Source organism: Periophthalmus magnuspinnatus, chromosome 20, assembly GCF_009829125.3.
Source record: "Periophthalmus magnuspinnatus isolate fPerMag1 chromosome 20, fPerMag1.2.pri, whole genome shotgun sequence".
NCBI classification, from domain to species: domain Eukaryota; kingdom Metazoa; phylum Chordata; class Actinopteri; order Gobiiformes; family Gobiidae; genus Periophthalmus; species Periophthalmus magnuspinnatus.
Window position 1 is genome coordinate 18,420,715 of NC_047145.1, and position 27,066 is coordinate 18,447,780.

Consider the following 27,066-nt stretch of genomic DNA (forward strand, 5'->3'; position numbering starts at 1 on the left):
ATTTGAGGACTGCAGGGGATTAGTGGTTACATCGTGCGCCCACAAACCAAATTGTTGGTGGTTTAATTCCAGGTCCATCATGCATAGTATGAATGCACTATGTGAGTGACTGGTGGCAGTCAGAAGGGCCGATGGTGCAAATTGGCAACCTCTCTTCCTGTCAGTCTACCCCAGGGGAGCTTTGACTACAGAAATATTTCACCACTGCTCGTTATGGGGAGTGAAGGAATAATAGGATTGTAGAGTGTCTAAAGTGAGCTTTTGTAATAGTGCTGTATAAGACTAGTGAATTATAATATATTTTGGGTAAAAGGTAAAAGGGGTTTTAATCTGGGCAGTATTTTCTTGAAATCGAGGTGTTTTTGAGCTAATCATCCAGAATAAGCTCCTCAACCATCAGGATTGATGATGACTTCTGAATGGCAGCTAAAACATCACAATTTCAAGAACACATTGTCCAGATGACTACCTTTTTAAACCCGTTCTGCCTTGGATCACACCTGGAAAAATAAGGGATTACGTCAACAATTAAAGCATATATGACTAAAAGCACCTGAAATGCTGAAATCATTGATACTGGCTCATTTAACACAAGATCACATGATTGTACAAGTCTAAGGACTAGCCATACCAGAAGATGGGGGAAAAAGGGCGTTTGGCTGTTTTGCTTCACAAAAAGTAATACATTTCAAGGACATATAAAATAGGATACTTTGGTACCAGAAATGCACTTTAATAATCTGGTTACAAACATTAATAACCACACCTGCTCCTGTTTTAAATGTTTTAAATGGACATATTCAGTTATTTGTTTTGTTTGTTTTTGGTTTGTATTTTTCTGTGATCAGTGTGCCCATGAAAAAGAGAGTCTAAGTACTGTGGGGTCTCCCTGTATAAAAAAAGATAAATTAAATTACATTTAAAAATGTTGTTACACTATTGACATTTTATTTCATCTTAACTGTTTGTCCCAGGACGGCTCCACTCTTCCAGCCAGTCAGAGAGCCTATGCTTTGGAGCAGCTTCAGAAACAGGAGTCCCTCTCTCTGGACACTCAGTACTACCTGGCCCACCAGGTCCACCCTGTAGTGTCCCGCATCTGTGACCCCATCGAGGGTATCGATAATGTGCTCATTGCCACATGGTTGGGTAAGTGCCATTGTCTCAGTGAAGGGTTTAAGTCAAATTTAATTCTTAAAGGTGTTAATTTAAGTGCACAAGTCACACTTTAACTAACCTCCTTACAGCTATGAACTCCTAAGACTATGCTTTTAAAACTTCATAGTATTATTAGCAGTACCACTATATGACTTACTTTCAAGTGATGATACTGTTCATCTATTTTTACATTTATTTGATTGTAAAGTTAAGTCTGTTTTATCACCTGTTGACAGCTGTGGCACTTAAACAGAGCTGGACGTGCCTCTATATGACCACCTCACAACAAATGCATTTTTATTTGGAATTTTTAATACAAGTAATCCAATGGAAAACAAGTGGAATGATTCAGAGTTGTAAATGTATATAGAGGTTTGAAATTGCAAAGCTGAAGGGAGTTTACAAGGCCTGTCACAGTAACACTCTAACTCTGAAGTGTGATCTATTGCTACAGACATATCATGATAAATGATAATAATGAAACTACTCTATGCCACCTGTAGGAACAGCAACAGAGTGTTTTTCCACTGATCCGAAGGTTGGCGGTTCAAACCCCACTCTCAACATAAACATCATTGGTAGAGCGGTCAGATATATAAAAATGTGACCTTTTACCATTTTACCATTTGCCAGTACTATACTATATCTACAGTATGATTAAAAATGTGAGCTGGAACAAGTAATTATCCAAACACCTTAATATTTAGTGTTGATAATGAGTCACCTAAGTATGTTTTGTAGCACACCAAGTTCAAATGTTACTACAGTTTTTGAAAAAATTCACCAGAAGTGCAAAGAAAGCACGCACAAGATAAAATATTGTACTTGTTATCCTATACTGAGATAGGACTTTAAGTTGATATAGATGTATTTGTGACGGGTCTGTTTGTTATGTCGTCTATGTCTCAGGTCTTGACCCGGGACAGTTCAGGGCTCAGCAGCAGCACCAGAGGGAGGAGGAAGCCGACGGGACACTGGGTGCCCCTGTGCAGTTAACAGACGAGGAGCGCTACAGAGACTGTGAGAGGTTCACCTTCACCTGCCCACAATGCGGAACAGACAACATTTACGACAATGTGTTTGAAGGAGCAGTAAGTAACATGTACCACTACCACCATATTGTTTAATTGGTGACAATGATTCAAATATGATGGCTCACTTGCATAATACTTGGATTACAATATTTATATTTCATATTTTAAGTCCTTTTGAAAAGATTCTGTTGTATGCTATTCTTGCAAGAAATGGATATTTTAGTTGTCTGTACAGTTGTGTGGACCATATTGAGAAGAGACGCATATTTTGTGCAAAAACTAATATAGACTGTTTAATATAATGATTCCATTCAGTAGGCCTGTCACGTTAACATATTTTGAAGTTAGATATATTGCTGATGTAAACACAGACGATAAATGATAATATTGAAACAAATTTATGCCACTGACAAAATAACCCAAGAGCAGAATTAAACCGCAAAAGCTAAAAAAAACATGAGCTGCAATAAAAAAACTGCAGAATTAAACATTTTAGTAGTTGGTTTGCATCTGTAATATGCAAACCAGTCATAAAAGTTATTAATAAAACCTTTTACAGCTTAAATCTTATCATATAGCCAAAAAAGAACAAACATTTTCCCAGTAGTATAAAGAAAATATACACATGATAAATACAGACCCCAAAAAGGTATTGCTGCAACTTTCATAATTTGAATGACAAGTCCATATAGTAATTATTGTGACAGGCCTACAGTTCAGATGCAGGTTGTTCATGCAATCTTGATGTAGGGCAGACATGGGCAAAGTACGGCCCGGGGGCCACACACGGCCCTTTGGGCTTATTAATCCGGCCCGCAGACCGTGATCAAGTTATATAAAAATAGGTAAGGGTAAATTGTGTTCAAAGTTTTTCTGCTGAGATTTGGAGATCAATTTGGAAAACAATTTGTACAATGAGCCTTGCATATTCATACATGTTACATCATATTACTCTAATGTGATATAAATATCCTGGCCCGGCCCCTCTGTAAAATTTTAAAACTTATTGTGGCCCGTGTGTCCAAAAGTTTGCCCACCCCTTATGTAGGGGAACATAAAGTCACTTTGTGCTTGTGTATAGTACTAGACAGGTTTGTATCAGGAAGGGAACCTGCTTAATAAAAGCAGCTTAGAAGCATAGGATAAAAGAAAAGCTAAAACTAAACGTTAAAATGTCAGTATAATCTCTTCTCAGCAATAATATCATGTTAACAAAAAGGGCTAAGCTCTTATCAGCAAATGTTAAATATTTTGCACTAATTAATTAAATCTAACTGTGCAAATGTGATTCTTCCAATGGCATTTGAGTCAAACTTCCTGTGGAGGATACAGGCTTTAGTCATCCTCTATATTGTGTCTCGCTCCGTATTTTTAGACAGCTGCCTGGCTCCAATACGGACGCTGTTTTCATTGGCATAGTTTGGAGCGTGCAACTTGAAAAGCCTTCCTTAACCCCTGGTGCTCTGCAGTCGCACAGCGCACCATTTGTCAGGCCAAGGTCACGCTTGTGTCTGTACAAGCGCGTTATCGGCTTAATGAATAACAGAGCACGCAGCCTTTTCTTTTCTGCTAATAAAACTGACAGCGCTTTGCCCATGTCTGCGGCAAACATAAGAGAGTCCATAAAAGGATCATAGCATAAATACAGTACAGGCCGGTAGTTTTGGTGAGGTGTGAAATATTAGAGGAATTATATTTTTGTCATTATCAGTGAGTTATTTTGACATAAATCCTCTCTGATATGTCCTAGAAACCAATGTTTTGTTTTGTTTTTTTCATTGCTGATACCAATATTTTAGAACTCATATCAGATTGAATGAGTCCGACAGCTAATGACATCCCAGGTTCAGATGTGATTTGTATTTAAGTTATTCTTAAACTACTACAAATGCTGTAATTATGTTTTTAAAATGTTGAAAGTATTGTATTTCTTAAGTGTAATATATTTATACCTTCTCTAAAACTGGCAAGAAAGCAGAACGCGGCTGAGGTCTTTATAGAAAAAAAAAATCTCTATTGTCTTGGCATTTAGGCTAATAGTGGGTTTTGATTCTCCAGCATGCATCAGGAGAAGGAATGCATGCTTGCACAGAAACTGATAAGACAGTAAGTTAATTAGGGTGGTGAACATGGTCTAACAGCTCAGTGAAAGAGGAGGACAGATGGGCCTTGACTCCAGCTCTGACTCTGAGCCAGAGATGGAAGGAGGCGCTGATGGATGACAGTGAACAGACAAAGGAGGAGAGCTGTTTGAAGGGGAAGTGAAATAAGTGGGACGAAATGAGTAACAAGTTGGATAAACCATCTGAAGTTTCCAAACAGACACTTTGAAGCAGTGCTTTAGGAAATAAATGCCATTTCTGCAGTTTTAAAGCACACTGATACACTCTATGTAACTTCTGGTGGAGGGTTCACCAGCTCCTTTTCGCCATGGTTATTTGTCTGAAATGTTTCACAATAGGTGTGACAGCATCCATTAGGAGTTGGAACAATTATGCAAAATGTGTCTGAGGCACAGTTCACACACACTAGTCAACAAACAAACTGTAAACAAATAGATGTTAGTTTGAGTGTAGATATTCAGATAGATATAAGAACCAGAACTGAAGAAGCTGCTTGGATGAGCTGTGAAACCTCTTCACTCTAAAACTTTCTGACCAGTTGACAGAATGAATTTTTTCTTTTTCAAAGTTTTAAAGTATGGTATTAAACCTGTCTATCTCTACAGAGACAAGCAAGCACCACTGGCTAGGCCACGTTACAGATCAGATCTGAAGAGTGGCGACAAGATGAGTCCATGTATCTCACAGTGTTTTTTTCTAATAAAAACACATGAAAACACACCAACACCAGAAAAATTATATAGTTCATAACATTGTCCACATTGTTCAAAATACATTGTGCTCTTAACATGGTGCTACTACCAAGCCTGGATATCTGTGAATAGTTAATAGTAGTGATTTGCAGAGTACAGTCCACAGATGTTAAGTGCTAAAGAAGGAATGGTTTGCAGAGATTAATGGACCGGGGAGTGATGAGAAGAATGTTGCTTGTATTACCATTAAACTGTTTAATGAAAATGATTTATCTGGACATGCTCAGTGATCTAATACTTAAGACATTTATGGAAGCGATATGTAATGATTAGTGCCACTGCCTTGGAGAAGAACCATTTACAATAATCTTTTAGTTAAGTAGTTAGGGATTTTACTGTATTCGAGCTTCAGTTTGATATTGATCCCACCAAATACCTGACGCAGACCAGCACATCAAGAAACAAACCAATGGGAGGTAGACCAATACAAGCCAAATGCCTTAAAAGCTATCACTGTAGAAATAAACACAATGTGAAGTGGAGATGTTAATTTGTGTAGCTGCATATTCGGGAGTCGTATTAGTTGATTGACTGAAACTGCAGATTTTTCCAAATGGGAACGATGTAGGCAAACACAAAATCTGAGCGGCCTGGCGGGGGGGTGTCACATGCACACTCCAGCGTCTTTGACTTCTCCGCAGTAACCTTTCTGTGCTGCTGTCACTGCGACAGTTAAATGGAGTTTAAAGGATCAAGTGTTTAAAGTCGTTATATTTGGTGTAATTGTTATGTACTATGGCTTTTTTCATACTTTTTTCTTTTAACGATAAGGCTCCTTGTCAAATGGACGATTCAATTTCTGTGGTCATCTTGACCTGTTTTTCTACTTGTGTCAAAGGGAACTGTTGACCCTTAAAACCAGGTGGTAGATCGAGTTAAGTCATTGAGGGTCTATGTGCATTACAGAATTTATTCTGTAATCTAAATTTGAACAACATTTGTTTCTATTATTAATGCATTTTTGACATGGATAATAAGACAAATATGCAAAAAGAAAGCTAACTTCTGTCTAATTGTGATTATAATTTTCACAATATGTGGCAACCCTAACCCCAGGAAATGGTTTAAAATTTTAGAAGCAAAATTAACTTAATTAAATTGTATTCTACTCATAAAAGTAAAACTAAAAACATCACTCTTTTGTTCAGAATGTTTGATTTGAATGAAGCTGGTAATTGTAAATAATCATCATTGTCTCTCCTCGGAATAATCACAATACTAAAATAACATCCCTACTCATGACTATAAAACCAACTACATAATTAACTAAAACACTTTGCAAAGTTACTCGAATCAGAGCCATCTTTCATACAATTTTAGCATCTGTTAACATAATATTATGATGAAAATGTTGAAAAGACGACCTGCAATGCCACTCAAAGACACTTTTCTTTCCAGGGATTAAAGTTGGAGCCCAGCTTGATGCGCTGCTGTCACATCCCCTGTGGAAGCCGCCCCATCGACTACACAGTCAACATCAGCAACAAACTTCTACTTGACATTAGACGCCACATCAAAAAATACTATTCAGTGAGTATTTGTCTTTTACACTTTAGGTATACGTGTTGAAAAAGCTCTTAAAATTTATGTTGGCTGGCTTCATTTGTAAAACACCTCATCTCTGAAATCTTTATTAACATGTAACAGAATTAAACAGAAGCGTATAGAAGAGGAAAATGCAAAACACGTATAATTATATTGCCAAAACTAAAATTTTCCTCCTTAAATTGTCAGTGAAAGGTCTGACAGGTATTTAACACAATAGGAGATGCAACAGATGCAGTAATGGACGAGACTTCTTCAAATTATGTTGGACAAAAGATGATAAAACCCTCAGCGGGGCCCCCGGCTGACATTTAGAACCAAAGAGCACTTTAAGCAGCTACACAGCCTTGAACACACATTATTCATGACTACACTTAAATAGGCCTGTCCATTCACCAACTATATCCCATGTTATTTCTGTAGGTGTAAGGTGAGTTCAGTTTAACATATTGTATTAGAATGATGATTATTTGAACAGAAATCATAAGCCTTTATTCAACTTATTCCGGAGATTGCTGTGGGCGCCGCTATCGTCATTCAGGTTGTATTATTTTGTATGAGGCTGCTGATCTTGACCGCAAATAAGTTCTATATGGACTACAGAGCATTTTCAAAGCCTCTCAGAGAAACAGTACAGTGTTGCCTTGTTGGTCACATGAACATTTTATACACATCAACCTACTTGGAGGCGAAACTTTTCTGGTTATCCCATTCATTTCACTGGAGAACAAAGTGTGTTTTTAGGCATTTAGAGGCAAAAGTGGGAGGGGCAGAATAAGGTCAATTGCCCATGTTATTTCTGGAGGTGTAAGGCAAGGTAAGGCAAGTTTATTTGTATATAGCACAATTGGTACACACAGTAATTCAAAATGCTTTACAGAATAAGAAAGACACTGAAGTCACTATACAAACAAATCAAAACATAAATAATCATCAGGAAATTAACATTAAAAGAGAAGAGTGTAGAATAAAACACTTTTAGTCATATACACAGCTAAACAGAAGCATTTAGAGCCTGGATTTAAACATTGTCAAAGTAGAGGCCTGTCTCACATTTTCATGAGTTTGAGTTTGATATGCATTCAACACACAACAGACACCGTTCAAAAATATCATATGAATCTGATTAGTCCAACTTCAAGTGATGCTTTTTTCAAAATTAAAGGTTCTCTATGTAACTTTTCTGATGGCGGGTCAACCCCCTGTTTGTCTCCATGGAGGTGCTATTGCTTTGCCTGCGATGTTCCATAGTAAGCCAATTAAACTATCTCCATGGAGACAAACACATGACACCATCTGGCCAAGTTGCAGGTCAGATCTGTGGAGAGGTTACACTGCTTACAAGTAAGAATGTGTTTTTTTAAGGTATTTTGAGAATATAAAATGCCTGAATGAAGTAAATGCAAGGTAGATCGCTTGCATGAAATGTTCCACAGTATGGTATTAAATATCTTCATAGAGACAAGCAAGATGTAACAGGTATTATGTAATTACAGATGTACCAGGTGCTTTCTGTGAGTTTTCAAAGTTCAACATCATGAACAGAACTTTGAACTTTGAACTTTGAGGTGACATAATAAGTCTTAAAATCACTTAAGTCAGTTTAGAAAATGTGTATTTTTATATCTAGAAAATAACACAACTTGGCATCACTGCTGTGCACTGCTGGAATGAAAACCTAAATGTGTGATCCCACAACAGGGAGTATCTAGTGTCAAACAAGGGGACTGTACTGTTTTTAATAAAGGATGAGAACAACTTTGAAGAGAAAAGTCTATTGTGGCGTCTCACACTTTAGTCTTGAGTGAGTGTCTGCAGGAGTGTGTACGCTGGGCTAACTCTCCCACAGTGCTGACCAGAAATCAATTAGTGCTGTGAATGTGCAGGGAATGAGCCCCCCCTCAGCCTCTTTGTGGTGATGTGTGAAACAGCTGCTACCACTGAATACTTGCACCTCGCGCAGCTACACACACACATACATACGCGCACGCACACACTAAAGCACAGTACTAGCAGGCCTGTGGGCACCAGTGGACACAGCACACACAGCAGGGCAATGGACAGGGGTAATATTGTGTAATTAAGGATTCCTTTCAGGCCGAGGGAGAGTTCAAATAGAGCTGTTTGTCTGGCCAGATAGGCTAAAAGCTGTGCTCCTCTGTATGACGACAAGACTCCAGACATTAATCATTAGTGAAGCTACCTGCCCCCCTCCCCTCGTTCCTTGCCCCCCTCCTGAGAATGGACAAACACAATCTCATCCTTTTTACACTTCTGTCTTATAGTATCTACCAATCTCTCCATCTTGGGCAAAATGAGAGACTTGCTTGTTTCCTGAAACACCCAGTACTTTTTTTTTTTTTTTTAAACCCCTCCCATCTAACCACCGTTGCCATGGCATTTAACAAATTATTGCAATTACCCTTGTCATGCGGGTCGCCCCTGGAAACGGGCCGAGGGGCAAGAGAAGAATGGGGGAGGGAGAGAGAAGGGTGAATGAAGACCAGAGAAGGTGATAATCCTGTTTTGAACAAAAGGTCAAATTGTTGAATAGAGAAGCTTTGATTAAGCGGAGGAGGTACAAAGTGGGAGCGTTTGAGCTCTATTCACTGTGTGTGGGTATACAAGAGCTGCACAGAGGGTTTTCTGAGTCCCTTTGGTGAGCTGGAAGAGTTGACTTTTTATGAGGCTCGAACCTGAAGTCTGATGGATGTGTGGCCTAGGCCTGTCAGGATAACAAATTTTGAAACCTTATACATTGGTACAGATATTTACTGCGATAAATGATAATATTAAAACTACTTTATGCCTCTGATGCAATAACAATAACACAGGATAATCCAAGTAAACCATTTATAAATAGGCAATATCATTAAAAAACATATCTGTGTAATCATCAGTCGTCAAGGTATGATCCATAGTAAAAGAAAATTTCAAATCTGTCAACTAGACAAAAAGGCTTGGATGAGCAGCAAAACTTCTTCACTCCAACTTTTTGTCCAGTTGACAGATTTGAATTTTTCTTTATGCTATTAAAAGACATGAGCTGCAATAAATGAATAACAGAATGAACCAATAATTAGCCACAGAAGTCACTTATTCAACCCTTTACAGCTCAAAAGTTATTCTATTAAAACAAAAATAAAAATCTCCCTATTTTTGCAAAGAAATCCCATGTGCCATATACTGAACGATAAGTCGATGTAGTATTTATTGTGACAGGTGCTTTGGACAGGGGCCAGGGAATGCTGTGTTCCTCTCATGAGCTTGAGTTGGTTCATATGAAGGATTTCTTATTTAATGTAACAAAAATACACTAGTTTTTTGGGTTTTTTTACACTAGTAGAATCAATTAGTATTCAATTAGTGTCCAAACTAGACTGTCATTTAAGAAGGTCTCATTCCTTTGTATTTTTCACATCCTCCTGGCACACACAAAGCAGACAGACCCTTGTAGGAGCTTGTTGGGCAGCTATGGTTGAAGAATTAGGTAGGCCTGTCTTGATAAACACTATATCAACTCATCATTCAACACATAACAGATGGAACAAGGATTTTTGTGGCTAAATATTTATCGTGGGTACTTTTTCTTTGTACTAATGGGGAACTTTTTGTTATTTTTCAGTACTGCAATTAGACTGGAGCTGTAGAGGGTTGAATATATAACTTCTATGTCTCATTAAGTGTTTAATTTATTTCTTGTAGCCCGTGCTCATTTACAATACTGTACGTATAGATTTGTTTTTGGGAGTGAATCCTGCTTTATTGTTATTGGCAAAATGGCATTCAAAATTATTGTTTATTGTCTGTATTTTCTTCAGTTACATTTGTCATACTTCAAAATGTGTTATCGTGACAGACCTAGAATTAGGGACTGGGTGATAATCGTGGCCAAAAATACCAAGATGTTACAGTTTGTATGCTTAACAAAAACAAGGACTTAACTTAACGTGATATATAAGGTATTGGTCCTTGGTTACTTGGCTGCTTATTTTGAACTAATAATCACTGTACAGCTGACAGTGGGTCTTTAAACTAGGGGACTAGGATTGAAACACACAAGACAGTTCCTTCCTGGGTTTTTACATTATTTGCAAGTATGTTTGATGTCCATGATAATTCATTAAAGAGCCCATATTCCGCTATTTTCTGATCTGTTATAATGTTTTTTCCTTACCACACCATCATCACAACCATACCAGGAGTTGTGTTTTGTTTCATTCACACATGTTTAACACACAAACCTTACATATTTAGGCAGAGTTCTTCTCTCTGTTCCACTTTGTGATGTCATGTGGTCATACAAGAACTGCTCCACTGTGTTTTTAAACTCCATGCACCTTCACTAGAATCGTTTGGGTAATTTCAGACCTGGATTTGCCAATCTCTACTGAAAAAAGGTAAAATATAGCTGTTAACTTGACACTTCATGACATCACAAGTTAGAACAGAGCATTTTGAGCTATGGAGATGTAGACAGACTAATAATGCAGGATTACTCAAACATGTATGAATGAAACAAAACACAACTTCAGGTATGTTTTGGACGGGGTAACAGCATTATAACAGGGCTAAATGCTCACAAGTGTCAATTTTGCGTCGTATAAGATCTTTACTCCAGGCTGTGAAGAGTCCTGCCTTTTTCACAGACCTATTGAAATAAATTAGATCTGTCAATACCACCACAATGACTGACTTCATGGTATTAAAGTCTTGTCATTTTAATACAGCTGTAAATCTTAATACCGATTTTAGTCAGTAAAACTTTTCTAGTATGACCTAGTTAATTCTTAGTTAGTTCTAGTTAACCTGTACAATATAAATTTTCATATTCAAAATAAAAGTGTGCAAGTTATACAATTACAGAAATAAATTGTTTTGCGAAATGTCACTGGTAAAAAGCCTGTTGGAGGTGGCCATTAAAGTACTTGTTTTCTCTAATCAACTGCCTGAAACAATCATTTTGTTAAATTGAATGATTTTCCAATTATCATCAATTTTGTAATTCATTTGTCTTAATCATTTCAGATTTATTCGGTGCTCCACGCTTGCTATAATTCAGTTGGGGTCAGTCATGGCACTTACACAGACAAACCTGGCATTGTTGTTGTTGTTGAGGTATTTTGATGGTGAAGACCCCAAAATGGAGGAATCAGAGAGACCTTGTAGGTTGGTGAAGAGTGTTAAATACATGCACAAAACGGGAAGCAGAGAGGCTGTGTTTCTCCGTGCTTCCTGTCGCGGCCTGGTCTTGCCTCTGTTTGGTTAAATTATGTGGAATTCATTTGACGTCTGCATTCAGTGTGTCAGGTATCCACTGCTATAATTATGCAATTATGAGCCTTTATTCTCTCACATCCCACTGTACACCCCGCCCCCACCTGAGCCCCTGCAAAATGCTCAATTGGGCCTTTTTTCTTTAACCATTCTTTTTTTCTTGGTTTCTTTGTTTCAGACTTTTATGCATCTCACATAGGGGTAACCTCACTTAATCCTGTGGCATTTTCCTGCATTTAGGCAAAACCACTGGGGTCGGTTCAGTAAGTCAGATTTGGTTTAGGGACATTTATTTTTCAAATGTACTTGCAGCATAGTGACTCCCAGGCTTCTGTGCTCCATCAGCCCCAAGCCAAGAAAAAAATTGGAAATGTAAAGTAGAAGTGGACAGTATTTGATTGGTCAATTTTAGGGCTGCAACAAGTGATTTGATTAATCGTGCAACTAATATATTATTGAAATAGTTCTCAGCTTTTTTAGTAATCAAATCATCTGTAAGTGGTCTGTACCATAGAATATATATTTATAAATAGCCATGGCTAACTCGCTAGCCACAGCGTTCCAAATAGGAAGTGATCATGGGCGCACTTCTGGCTCCATCCGCTTCAATTCACTGTGCATCAGAAAACTGTCGCCCCTCTCTCTAACTGCTGCAGTGAGCCTCGTCTTCTGAACTCAAAATGCCGTATTAACCCGCTCTATATGATCCTGGTGTTGTTATTTCACTATTGTGTCCGTAAATCAAGATACGAACAGACGCCTTCTTTCCCGAGGTTGCTCCAGCTAGCGTTAGCAACAGGTTTGATTGACAGAGTTGCTAAGGGAAGGGGTGTTACCTTCAATGGTCTCGCTCCAGATTGGCTCTTTGGTTGCTATGAATCTCGCAGTCAAAATTCCTAATCTGAAACTTGACTCCAATAACTGCTAAAATCGATGAGCTTAATTTGACTGGAGCCAAATGCTACAGGTGACGCCACACTCACTTAGTCCACTTCTTTATACGTTATCTATGGTTCATACATCTTTATACACTTCATGGTTTGTCATTTGCTGAAAGAAGAGGTTTTATGACTCTATGAAATGTTCCACCAGGTTGATCTCAGGTGACTTCACATCAGCTTTATCTGGGCACAATCATGAAAAATCTTAAATTCACAGGCCTTTCACGATCTAAATAACTAGTCGAAATATAATTGTTAGTTTCAGCCCTAGTGAATTTATTTAAACTAATCTTTGATAAATGATGAGCTTGAGTGTATGGACCTGTGCCAAATGCAGTCTGATAATTAAAGCTCTACTATGTAACTTTTCTAGTGGGGGATGTGATTGTTTTGACTGGATTGTTCCACATTATTCCACTTAACTTATCTATCTTATTTTCATTCAGTTAGTTGTTTTAAACGCCAAAAATGTGTTTAGTGACACTGTGAAACAATTCCAGGCAATGCAGTAACTTCCCAGTCGAGTCAAGCAGGTGACGGACCCTCCACCAGAAAAGTTACATAGTGCAGCTTTACCTGTGGTGTCTGGGAAATGAGTCGTAATTCATTTAAACTGTACAAATAAAACTGTTTGTCTTTGAAGTAATATTATAACACCTATGGGAAAAGCAGTGTGTGCCAAAGCTTGTGTCCCAATAACAAACACAATAGACATTAAATAGCGTCCACCGTCTTATCAATTCCCATTATCTTGTGTATATTTTTTTTATCAGTGATAGTGAACCAGCCTGATTTCCCATAATGCTCAGCTCTATGAAAAGCTGTGTGGGTAATTAGCCCTGGCGTTACAATCTGCGAGTAAAGCTGTGAACTGTGGGACTTTCTAATTGATTTGGGACATGTGTTTATTTTGGCTTTTCCTTTGGAGGAGATTTAACAGAGAGCAGGGGCGGGGGGCTGTAAATTGGGCTTTACCGAGGTTGTTCATTGTAATACCAGAGATTTAATGAAGTAAAATTTTGGGTGGTTGACTGGTAGTCAGTCGAGGGTATGCAAGATTTCAGTTTTAACTCCCAAATGTCATTATTTTTCTGTTACAACTATGATACTGATACACATCGAGGTTTAGAACTGCAAACGGCACTGTATAAAATTTGTAGTGTTTTGCAGATTTTTGGGAGAAGAAAGCTCATGATTTAATGAGTATTCACAATTACTGAAGCAATGACCAAACAATAGTGAAATCTTCAAAGGAGCTGCACAGTGACAGCCTGCTCAGGTTCTGGAAGTAAATTTTCCGTTTATTTTTCCCAAAGATTTTTCAAAAAATTCAAATATTAAGAGTTCAAAGGCATCACAGTCGCTAACAGCTACGTGCTAACCAGCTATGTGCTAACTAATATTCATAACATGGTTGTTTTAAATCCCAAAAAGCTGTTTAAAATGCAAGATTCTGCGAAATGATTTAATAACTTTGTGGTTTATGAAGTTTCAGAATCAGATTTTAAATAAAATCTTAGGTCATTCGTTACCATGTAGCTGATCACCCCCGAGCAAGCTTTTAATATAATTTTTTTTCAGAAAGTATATGAGAAAAATGAATGCACAATTTTGTACCAGAATCATGAGGTGGGACATAAACCACCAGATAAAGCAACACTTCACATTTTACTTTTTGGAGTATACATGTGATTAAAATTACTTATTTATTCCTCTAAAAATCTCAAGAGTATTATTTTTTATGTTAATTATTACAGTACAGCCAGAATAATTAATTAAAAATAATCTTGACTTGTTTAGAACTTAACCAACTTCACCTGCTGCAAAAGATTTAAGATTTAATTTTTAGTTAGTTTCTCAAAATTGAAAGGACACGTTCAGGTAATGCAGGACTAATTGCTACCATAGGTGTCTCTAATTAATATTGACCTCATAGTGACTGAATACTTGAGCAATCAAGTATAAGTCACTTAATTTAGATTAATTTGTGCTGTGTGTTTATCTGCTGGTCTGTGTCACAGCTTAATTACACCATCTGTGATTTGGACTTAAATAGAAAAAACTTAATAGGAGTGTTTTTCTTACAAGTATTAATATCATTTGCACATCCTTTTGCAAAAGACACCAGTTTTCATGCTAGTTCAACAGAATCAACACTTTACAGTAAAACGCAGCTATTGGAGGTAGTTTTAATAATGGTGTTTTGATGCCAGTAAATTCTAATCCCTGTCATGATAACACATTTAAAGTGTGATATACTGCTGATGTAAATATAGACGATAAATGATAATATTGAAACTAATTTATGACACTGACACAACCAGATTTAAACCACAAAAACTATTCTAAATCTACAATATTGTTAAAAAGCATGAGCTGCAATGTATAAACAGCAGAATGAAACACTTTAGTAGTTAGTTTGCATCTGTAATAAGTCATAGATGTTAGTTGTTCAACATTTTACGACTTAAATGTTATTGTAATAATAATAATAATAATAATACATTTTATTTATATAGCGCTTTTCAAGATACTCAAAGTCGCTTCACAATACATACAAGAATAAAATATCACAAAATTTACAACATAAAATCAAACATTAATATATTGTATAGCCACAAAAATAACCAAAAATTTCCCAGTAGCGCAAAGAAAAAATACACTCGAAAAATATTGAACCCGAAAAATGTCAGTATAGTAATGATCTTGACAGACCTAATCCTAAATCAGGTTATATTTATTGATGAAATAAATAATAATCATCTGTTATTTAATCTTAAAGTTTTATATTTTGTCCGTTTTGGGACTGTAAATCTTGTCATCCTATTGGACAGTTTAAAATTCCTCAAACTTTAGTTATAGTTTCATACAGAATACATCAATATTGCAATCATTCTGCCTCTTTATGGAAAGGCAGGTGCAGCCTTTTGAGAGCAGTTTGTTGGAGTGATTGACCGGACACAGGGATGTATTGAAGAAAGAAAGCGGGTGTGATGTGGTGGGCCTTCTGCACTGTCATTAGTTGGGCATTAACTCCCTCCCCTTAAAGCCCCTTAGTAATGACGGGGCATAAGACAGAGTTAGAGAGGGGGTGAATAATATAGGCAAGATTGAGAGGGTAAGACCACAGCACCTGCCCAGGGTCAGTACCTCACCCCAGGAGGCCCTAACTACTGTCGTTTGGCTGTCCGCTGCTTTTGCTTGTCAGACTTGGTCCCTCTGTCACTGGAAAAAGGTATATATTAAAATGTAAAGAAAGAGACGTGTAGTTGAAGTCCAGTCAGCAGTGCTAGCAGTTTTTTTTTCCCTGTCAGCGCATTTGAAAAGATAAATAAAAACAACTATTTTCGCATTTTTACACATTACTCTGAACTGTTTTTGAAGTGTCTGGAGGGAACAAAACTTTTATCAATTTTAACAACACACGTATTGATTAAGTAAGTGCCCACATATTTCATAGTCTTGCATCTCGTATATTGCAAAGCTACTGAATGCTTTACTTTACTATTGAATGTTTATGAATGGGAAAACAGCACTGAATTAAAGGTAACTCTATAAAATAAAACCAACTAAAATTACATTGATATTTGTGAGTTTTCCTTACACCACAATTCTATTATCTCTGCTACTTCTATAAAAGTGTTTCTTAATGTTTTAGGGCTGGTTGGTGTGTGAAGACCTAGCTTGCCAAAACCGAACCAGACGCATCCCCATCGCCTTCTCCCGCCATGGACCCATCTGCCCCGCCTGCACACGAGCTACACTAAGACCCGAGGTAACCACCATACAATGTTCTTGACTCACTTTACCTGCCTGTATTACATTTTATAAGCATTAACAGTTTAGGGACCACATATTTATGGCTAACAAGTAGTAATAGGCATAGTAAGTTGTTAATTAGATCATTATAGGTGTTTAAAGAGTACTTAAATGGCAAATAATCACCTTTTTTTCCACCTTCAAGGCACTTAAAGCGCTTTACATCAAGGAACCACTCACCCGTTCACACACACGTTCATACACCGGTATACGCAGACACTGAGGGCAAGGTGTGTTTAGTGTCTTGCCCGAGGACACAATGACTGTATTCATTTGCGGGAGCTGGAATCGCACCGCCAACCTTTGAATCAGTGGACAAAGAAAGTGTACCAACTGAGTTACTGTCACCCCTTTTGTATGACTGCTTAAGTAATCAGCTGACATTTTTCCATTAATAAGTTTTTATCATCACATGAGTTTTACTGGCTCTTAAAAACAATTAAACGTGCCACTTAGTTAGCTATTTAAATGTGTTCCCTAAAATAAAGTGTTAACGTATCATCTTCAGCGTATCCAGAACTAATTATTAAATTTTGAACAGAACTATGAACCATTTCAAACCAGGATTTAACAAACTAAACCAAGGCTTAACTCCGACTTAACTGAGACTAAATATGCCTTAAGCCAGATATAAAACTGTGACAAAAGTGTCTCCAAGTTAAATCAGCCTAAAGCCTTTCCATTGCCATATTGAATTTGAGGGCCATTGATGTACATGTATCCTTACTTTTGAAGAAAGATAAGCACATAGTTGTCGAAAAGGCATAACATTGTTGCTACATATGCAAACATCTCTCTACATTTTCTCCAGGTGATGGTGCTATGGAGCTGGTCTACCATATATAATCTCATCAGTGTCACATTTCAGTCTATGCATTTCCAGACATGTTGTTCTTCATTGTTTTCTGATTGTCTCTGGACTCGTGTGTGACTTGGAGCGCACCTTTTGTGCGCTAAGAGCTGGGTGGTAGTTTAGCCATTAAAAGCATCTGTCTGTCTCATGCTGGTAGCCCACTTACCAACACTTTGTTAGCTTGACCACTGGATTTAAAAGAAACACTCTCCCTTTCAATTTGACCATGATGTTTCAATCTAGTTTTTGTCCCCTCTGTCCCGTTTCTCACCATTTCTGTCTCAGTCCTCGCCTTAATTCCCTGTTGTCATTTTTTATCTAACATGTCTCTTGTTGCCTGCCCCATCCCAGTTTCTTTGCTGTGTCTGGCTCTGTGGCGACAGGTTGTAAACCAGAGAACCAATTTTTGCTGTCACTGTAGCCACTTAGGCGCCCATCGCTGCGTCGGAGGGCCGTGGCACTTTATACCGCAGCTGAATAAAACATTTAACTCTCGCAGCTTATTCATGCTCCTTCCTCGGCCCCAAAACCTGTTTCTAACGAGGGCTCAACCAACTCTACAACCTACAACCTTTTGAGGAGATTTATAATAGGAAATCAGTTATGTCAATTAACTTTAATTTATTTAATTTTTAGCCATTTTTGGCCCGTGGTCAGTTCCTGATGATATCTGTCTAGTTAGCAAAGTAAAAGTTTTATTATAATTTTAACTTTCGGTACGTTTAGTGTGTTTTGCAATTTTACTTTTCTGTTAATGTGTTTATTTGTATGTGTTACGATATATTATAGTCAGAATCCATCCAATATTTCTATGGATAGTAGTTTTTTACAGTTATCTACTCACCCCCACATTTTGGGAACATATTTAATTTGGAAAATTGTTTAATATATGTGTCAGCTCGTGGTTAAGTAGAATAACAACACAGAAAACACAGTGTTCATCATACTTCATACAAAAGTTTTGAGAATTTGTATTTATTTTTGCTATCTTTGCAATTAGACTTAACTTTTTCATAGTGCTGTTATAGTATCCTAGAGCTGGGTCACTATAGTAACACAAAATAACAAATTCCTGTTAGTTTTCTTTTTTGAGGGTGGAATTTTCCAGTAAGTTTAATTTCTGTATAAGTCTAAGCATTTATGACGCAGGATCTAACTCTAGCAAGAAAACCAATTGCTATTTATGACCTTGAATAAGAAATGTAAACTTCAAATGATTACTGACTTGACCTCTGACCTCTCTTTAAAGCAAACATGCGTTGATTTGAGGGATCAAGTATTGTGCGATTCATATTAGGACGTGTCTGGAGCGAGCTGATGCATGGAGATTAATAGCCCAGCAGCTAACATATTAAATTGCTGCCAATTATGCAAAGTACTTAAGAGGCTATTCATTGCCGTTTGAGCTGCGGCTGTAGACCATGCTCAACAACTGAGAAGAATGATAAGGCATTCAACAGTCACTACTCAGGATGTTCAATTATTTCCTGAATTTCTATGTAAAGTTGTGTATGTCCCATGAAGACAGCAGCCGTACTATCACTTTGTTTCGGCTGTACTTGTTAGCAGCAGAGTTTTTGTAAAGAATCTTCTTCCATATTTCTCTGGTACATTGCGCTGTATTCACTGTCTGTGTGGGTGCTGTCTCGTCCTCTCTTCCACTCCTCTCTCTCCCTCTCTCCCACACTCCCTCTCTCCTTCTCCCGTTGGACACAGTTTCGGAGCGTGATCTGATCTCCATGTAATGGGAGAGTAATAGGCACTCTGTCTTGATTGGTTGGTAATTTGGGGGAGTTATGCACAGGTGCAATTTGTAATATTTTCAGTAAATTAAATTTCTTTCTCTTCCTCTCCTCTCACACTTTCTTCTCCCTATGCAGCGCTTAACTCAAATGGGCTTTTTTGCTCGCCCTGCTTCAGATCTGTGTTCTGACTTTCCTTTTCTTAGCCTTTCATTCAGCCTCTCTCCTCCTGCTCCATTCTTTTATTTTCCTCCAGTCCCTCCTTAGCTCTTACACTGCCTCACTTTTCTTCTCCCTCTCGCCCTCCCTCCCTGTCTCTCTCTCCTTTTCTCCCCTCGTTTTATTGATGTACGCTCAGGCGCCCATTAGAGCTCCCTTTTTCCCTCTAGTGGAAATTGCAGCATGTTAATTTTCACACAAATTACGGCAATAGCAGGTATCTCTATTTGATACATTATAGCGGGAGCAATCAGAGATAATTGAGTGCCTTTCAGAGGGAGACGGCTGCATTCACTGCCGGCTCAAAGCTGCCCCATTATCGCCTAATCGCTCTTTAAACACTGAATTTTGCCGAACAAAAATTCTTGTCATAATTTTGCTTAAGTGTATTTGGAAATCACAGTCCTTTGAGCGAGGATAATTGAAATCAAATCCCTTTCACTGGAGCTGACATTTCTACATTTCCCCCCAATTGAAATTAATTTCAAAAATTGAGCATGAATATCTTCAAATAGCAGGCAATTATGCCTTTCAATGGGGAGAAATTACCGGTGCTGAATCGTTGGAGGCTTGCGGGCGAGAGCACCAGTTAAATGCCTTTGTTTCCCGCCGTGTTTGCCTAGTAAAGATTTACATATATTGACTCATTATGGTGTCTTGTGAAGCTGATCGGCGTGACTACCACAACCGGCAATAACGCTCATCGCATCTAAAAAGCTCAAGAGTTTTAGAGCCTCGTGGCCTCACAGCTGAGGAAAAATGTATGTTTGTTTCTCTCCCTCCCTTCCTCCCTCCCTCTCTGTCTGCAGCTGCACTTGTGTGAACATTGTAAATTCACTATTTACAACGCATGTTTGTAGCAGAGCTGTGCAAGAGCAGCTTTATCCAGGCCTTGTGTCATCTGCCAGGCTTCTGGGCCATGTCAAGTAATTAACTAGTTCATCGTGCCCACTTTCCATCCACATTGTCCCATTACCTGGCCAATAAAGAGTGCAGAACCCCCACGGAGGTTAGCGGTGATTTGTCTCTGAGGAAGTCCTGAGTGCAGGCTTTATTGTATGAGTCATTTGAGGTGGTTCTCTGTGATTTGAATCAATTTGTATCATTTAGCTCTTTTCCTTTTATTCTATACATCTATTGTTTGGTCACTTGCAGGACGTCATGTCTTATTCTTCCTTTTGCTGTTACTGGTTGTAGAAGCAGGACCTGCATGCGTGTCACGGGGAGTCATTCGGGGAAAAGGGAGGCAAAGGGGGTACGAGGTGGGGGCTGGGGTGGCTCTGTGCTCCCGGGAGAGAGGCAATTTCACAGCTGGTTTGCTCCTTAGGCAGTCAGGCTGAAAATGCTGCAGATTTGTGGAGCAAATTGAAATGGTGTCAGTGCAGGAACAAAGCGGCGAGCTGAATGACGAGGTGGGCGTGCGTGCATGTGTGTGTTTGAGAGCACTGAGGTGGGGTTGAGGGGCTCTAAATTCAATAACAACCCTGTAACATTTTAGCCACGCCTTTCTGACACCTGTCAGTCATTTAGCACACACCTTAAGGCCCGCCCACAATCAGCATTACATTGTAAGGGTGTGTTCTGTGCGCTCATGTCCTGTGCTCTCTTTCAAGAGGACAGAGTGGTGTGCGATGTTTGCGCCGACCGAGCTTGTTCAACCTTGGCAACCGTAACCGTGGCTCCATTATGGGATGTGCATGGTTTGGTTGTTGACGAGGCAGTGCATCAGCGGTCAACAGCTGTGTGTGCCATGTGGGCAGCAATACACGTCCATTAAACAGACATTCACACATCACATGGTTTGCGTTTAGCTGCATTAGATACTCTTGCCACTTGATTATGCCACAGCAGTAAAAACTGAAATTACAATTACCCACACGTCGGATTGGCAGGTATAATGGGCACACACAGAGCCGCGCACACACATGAATTGTCATGGGATTCTTCCTGGTGGTAATAATAATGCACTCAGCGCACACCTGATGGCAGTGTGGGGTCGGGGCTTAGCGTGCCCTCTCCAGTGTAGCGGGGAAATGACGAGCCAATAACTGCAATTAAACATGCAGTATAATGGCTAATCAAATTGACAGCCTCGACTGTTCGCATGCCTCTCTCACAATGCCTTATCACAACAAACTATTATGAGGGAGGGTGTTTCAGGCCTGATCCCCTTTTGCTTTCTCTCTTTCTGTATCTCACCGTCTCCTCTCTACATCTGAAGCCTCTGCTTGTTTTTCATGTTGTTTTATTCCTCCTTCCCTCCCATCACTCCCTCATTGAGCATCTCTGTGCCTCTTGCTGAAGCAGGCTGTTGTGTAGCTTCACTTAATTGCAGAGGAGATTAACAAAGCAGCCAAATTTGTTTCTTTTGGCATTAACACTATAAGGAGAGGGAGAGTAGCTCTGGCTGTACAGATCAGTCCACATTATTTAAAATGGCTTGCAGATATATGTTAAATGAGATCTGAGGATAATGTATTATGTTCGATTAGGCGTCATTACAGCGTTCAAAACACCTGGTCTATTCTTTTTTTTCCCTCATTTTTCAAAACATACACATCATTTTTTTTCATCTCTGGCAACAGTAGCATTTCTTCATATATCATGTGACTTCTTATTACATAGCCCCTGTCCTTTGTTGATATCAGACCCGTAATGTTAACTTATATTTTTTTGTCATTTGTGTTTTCTCTGCAGTACTCGGAGAAGGCCCTGTACAACCAGCTGTGCTTCTACAGATTCATCTTTGACTGGGAACATGCAGTCAATAAAGTACTGCCTCCTGATGACAAAAGTAAGGATCTGATTAACTACTGGTTTTACAAAAGCTATTTTTTTACTTAACAAAGTTGCACTGTTTATCAGAAAGTTTCAAATAAATGTAGTGCAATTTCTTGTATAATTTTTCAGAAATTGCCCTTTTTAGAAAAAAATCTTATTTTATTTTCTCTTTGTGCCGCTCTTGATTTTCTCATTATTCTTCAGTACCGCCTTTAGAAGTAAAATCAAGTTACTACAACAGTTATTGAAGTTTGAATTTTGATGTCCTAACAATGCTTCTGCACAAATACACATACAACATAGCATTAGCAATCAATGGCACAACGTAAACCCTTTACCCAGGCTGCACTTAAAATATTCCGGCCTGATGTGATACACACATCCACACAGGAGCAGTGGATATGGGTAGGGGGGTTAAGGACATTCAGCTCCTCGAGTCGACAGCCCTAATTTAGGAGACGGATTCAATCAACCACACATACAGAATGCAAAATGCTCCAATCACTGCAGAACGACGGAGAGGGCCCTCCACCACTCTGCTGCTACCCCTGTCCTCACTGTCCATCGCTGTGGCTCTCTCCGCTCCCTCTCTCTCCTTTCTCTCTCTCTCTGCCTCTCTTAGACAGGCACTCGTTTGGCTGTGTTGATTGAAAACAGGTTTTAGATTTGGGGAAATGATAGGGGGAGTAATGGGCGCGCTGACGAAAGGATAGCCCTTCTCCTATAATGGGACATGGAGCGTATATTTCCCCCCTTGGACTCAAATAGACGCTACTCCAGCTCTCTGGGTGCGCTCAGTAGGCGTCAGCCACAAGGCCTCTTTACCCATAGTTCTCCCTGATTGATGTCACTTGATTAGAAAGGGCTGCTAGGCTGAGCGATTTATTTATTTGATTAAATATTTATGTATGTATGTTATTTATGTATGTATGCCTGAATGTTGCAGAGTAGCCAGTGAGAGGCAGGGCTGGAGTGAGACAGCAGAGGTAAATATAATGTGTAATCAACAGATGACCACTCAGGAGATGGAGGCGCTGGCCGCTGTGGGCTGGGAGGGGTAGGAAGAGTACTAACATGATTATAGCCTCCTTTTTCTGTTGTTTTTTATTTCTGTCTTTGCCCACATGTAAGAAATCATCACCAATCAATTCCTGAGTCTTCTTTCTTTATGTTCTTTTCTTTGTGCTGGGTTTGATCTGCCTTTGCCTTTCCTAGCTCACTCTCATTTTGTCTTTCACAATACGCCACAGCACAATACAGTTCAATCTTTGCAGTTGTATGGTCCTTAATGTGTTATTGTGCTTACATCTTGCACCATATAGTGCTGTATACATGCTTTGGGCAGTTTGTTTTTTTAACAAGAAGACAACATTGTTGTGCACATGATTAGTAATACAACTTTGTGCTGTTCAACTATTGAGGAAGAAGCTGGTTTTCTATTACCAAGTTAGACATATGTGCAGACTAAGTTTAAGTTTGTGTTCAACATTACACAAGTACGTGAATGAATGATAAGAGTCAACATAGTGCCCCATAGTGGCAATGGTCCAATGAGGTTCATCTTGTCTTCTGTTCATTTATTTTAATGGATTCTTTTTCCAAATCAAGGTTGAGTTTGTTTTCATACCTGACTGTTTCGACTGCTCACTAGCAATCTCCCTCAGAGTGGTCACGTGATGTTGCTGTGACGTGTCCGGTCAGCTGAGGAAGAGCAGTTGAAACTGTCAAGTATGAAAACATCAACAAGTTAGTCAGATGTATTAAGACTAAAGTAATTTTGGCAACATTTTGATACAGTCAGGCCATGCTCTGGTCAGTTTTAACTGTGTTTAGCTCATAGACTGTATAAAGAAGCGGACTAGGGAGGGAGTGTGATGTCACCTATAGCGTTCAGCTCCGGTCAAATGAAGCTCATTGAGGTTAGCAGTTACAGGGGCGAATTTGGAGCCAAGTTCCACATTTGGAATTCCGACCGCCAGTTTCATAGCAACCAAAGAGCCAATCCGGGGCAAGGCTGTTGAAGGTAATGCCCCTTTCTACCTGCACCGCTGGTTTAGCATGGAGCGGGCGCTTAGCAACACTGTCAATCAAGCTTGTTGCTAACGGGAGCGACCTTGGGAAAAGAAGGTGCCTGTTTTGCCTGTTATTAATGTTCATATCTTGATTCACAAACAAAATAGCAAAATAAAAACAGGATCATGTAGAGCGGGTTAATACGAACATTTTAAGACCAAAATGATGAGTCTGACTGCCGCAGTTAGAGAGAGAGGGGTGACAAAAAAGTGAATTGGAGGAAGAGTCGATTGAGCCGGAAGCACGGCCACGCTCACTTCCTACTTGGAACACAGCGGCTAGCAGGTTAGCTTCGCCCATTTATAAATACAGTCTATGGTCTAGCTTTATTGTTTAGCATTGTCTGGGGTTCTCACATACCACTGTCTGTGAGATATGATTTAAATAACCAACAGACTCTTGAACATGCTTTTCACAAATGGCCAAGGATAAATGTATGTGTATAGGCACACGCTGCTATAAAACATAGGTTTAAGGAGTTATCCCTCCATCCTGGGGCAGTAATACCCCATATTACTGCATTACACACCCAGGGGCCACAGTGCTCCGATTACAGGGAAGAGACACACAATCCTTTACACCCTCCTTCTCTCTGTTGCCTGTTTGTGCTCGGAGTGTGACTGAAGGTCTCAGCATTATCTTCATATAATGCACCTACAAGGATTTATGAGCACTAGCTTAACTCAATACTGTTGTATTTCTGGTAGAGACATTCAAGCAGTGTTCAAGTTGAACTACAAGTATCTAATTCCTCTATTGTTACCCGTGAACTACTATAAGTGCTTCAATGAGCCACAGATTTGTACTGAATGATGGCTTCTCTGTTACAGTCAGTATGGGAACAACTGTGTGTCCTTAGGGAGAAGTTGGTTTGAAGAGGTCTAGTGGTTTTTGCAGCAGTAATGCACCAATATAGCTTTCTCAGTTCTGATACTATAGCTTTAAGGACCTGCTGATACCAGTGTAGAGACTGAAAACAGCATTTATTTCCTTTAAACAGAAATAGTATAAGACAAACTGATCCAGATGTGTTATGTAGCTGTTATTGATCCCTCAGGAAACTGCAACTTTGAACAAATAAAATGCTCATTAGAAAGAAAACACAACTAGATAGGTTTCGTATAAAGGCAGTAAAAGTGACAACAGATTTTATATACAATATGGCCGACTTTCTATTCATCATAGGGCAGTGCTCCAATTCAGCTGCTCTGAATTTCATGAGCCTACTCCAAAATTTGCGTGTTCCCACTCCCAATGGGGTCCAATCTGTGGTTGCAGTGTTGAATTGGTACACATTCGCCATCGTCATGATTTTACCAAATTTTTTGCCGGGCCGGTCGATCCTATACCCCGATGTGAGACTTTTCATTGATGTTAAGGGGATCAAAAATGCAATTATTTGAGGGGAAAATAAGAATAAGAAGAAACCAACCAGGAACAGTGCCCCTGGCCACTTACTTTGTTCCTGGCTGATGCCAATTAGATTGTAGGGGCCATTTTGACTTTCATTTGTGCACCTCCAGCCTCTATGGGGCACTGTGTTTTAAATGTGGAGTGGAAACCCCAGGTATAAAGGGGGCACCAGGGGTTAGATGAAGAGGCATATGATTTTTCACTGTGTCTACAGATGGTCTGCTGTGGTATTGTGGCAAAGGTGAGCCAAATAAATTAATTTTAACTACTAAGCACTGGACTCTTTTTGGTATTTTGGAAGACACGTGTGCTTAAACACTTGTGTGCACTTTCAGCCAGTAGTGGCTATTTGCACAGGGCAAATTAGCCTCTACATAGATATTTTTCCCAAATCATGCAGCCCTTGGCCTGAAGCAATGGGACAGACCCACTTATTTCAATGCAATCAAACAAAAAAGCTACTCCAGCAGGAGAGTAAACTTGACATTTTGATTTTATACAACTGCACCTATTGTGCTCGTGTCTGCTCAATAGCTTTAATCTGTGACACCAATGGATCATTGTTACAATTTACACATTTTAAATCTCAGTATTCATCTAAAAAAAAACTAATTAATAAAAGAAACAAGTCCGCTGACTTCTGCGTTAGAAAACTGCGGTGCACAAGGACCTGATGTTGCCGTAAACGTCATCACATATATGCTGCAGATCATGCTAGCGAGCAAAGGATTTTTATTTATTTATTTATTTACCAAAATGACTACGTGACTCTCCTGAATCCTACGCATGTCATCGATTTAAGAAAAAAGTAAGTACAGAGCAGTGGGCATATGCCAGTGGTGGTTAAAACGAGGGTTGATCAGTAATATGGCGTCTTGAAAATAAGCAGTTGAAGTTTGCTCAAACATGAATCACTTCAAAAACAACATTGAGAGGGCAAATGAGAAGGATAAACCAAAGATAACACGGTTAAAAGCTCCGAAAAGTCAATTTTGCATAATAGGTCTGCTTTAAATGCACTTCATACTGCAGTGATACTGCAGAAGGATTAAGTTAAATCCCTCAGTCGTCCAGGTATGAGCCATAGCAAAGGAAAATTCCTATATATTATATTTATATATATATTTTTTTTTTTTCTTTTGCTAAGGTAAAGGGTGGTGTCAGCTATTTATGAAATGAGCAGCGAATGGCAGACATTGATATAAATATACACTTAAAGCTTATTAATGGGAAATAATGTTACATAAAAGACCTGTGAGTCACTGTGTCTACATTTGCATGTGTGACCGTTAGTCTAATGCACATTGCATTTTTGTGGCTGATTGCTGTGAGTAAA

The 27,066-nt window shown here is 38.9% G+C and overlaps 1 protein-coding gene across 1 annotated transcript in view; it reads left to right on the top strand.

Annotated features, from left to right (window-relative positions):
- Positions 1-27,066, top strand: part of pola1 (polymerase (DNA directed), alpha 1) — a 48,774-nt gene that overhangs the window by 17,156 nt on the left and 4,552 nt on the right. Inside the window, exons 32-36 of the mRNA XM_033985582.2 lie at positions 975-1,149; positions 2,068-2,249; positions 6,466-6,597; positions 16,489-16,605; positions 22,161-22,257. Of these exons, the coding sequence (XP_033841473.1) occupies positions 975-1,149; positions 2,068-2,249; positions 6,466-6,597; positions 16,489-16,605; positions 22,161-22,257 (703 nt within the window). The remainder of the gene's footprint in view (positions 1-974; positions 1,150-2,067; positions 2,250-6,465; positions 6,598-16,488; positions 16,606-22,160; positions 22,258-27,066) is intronic.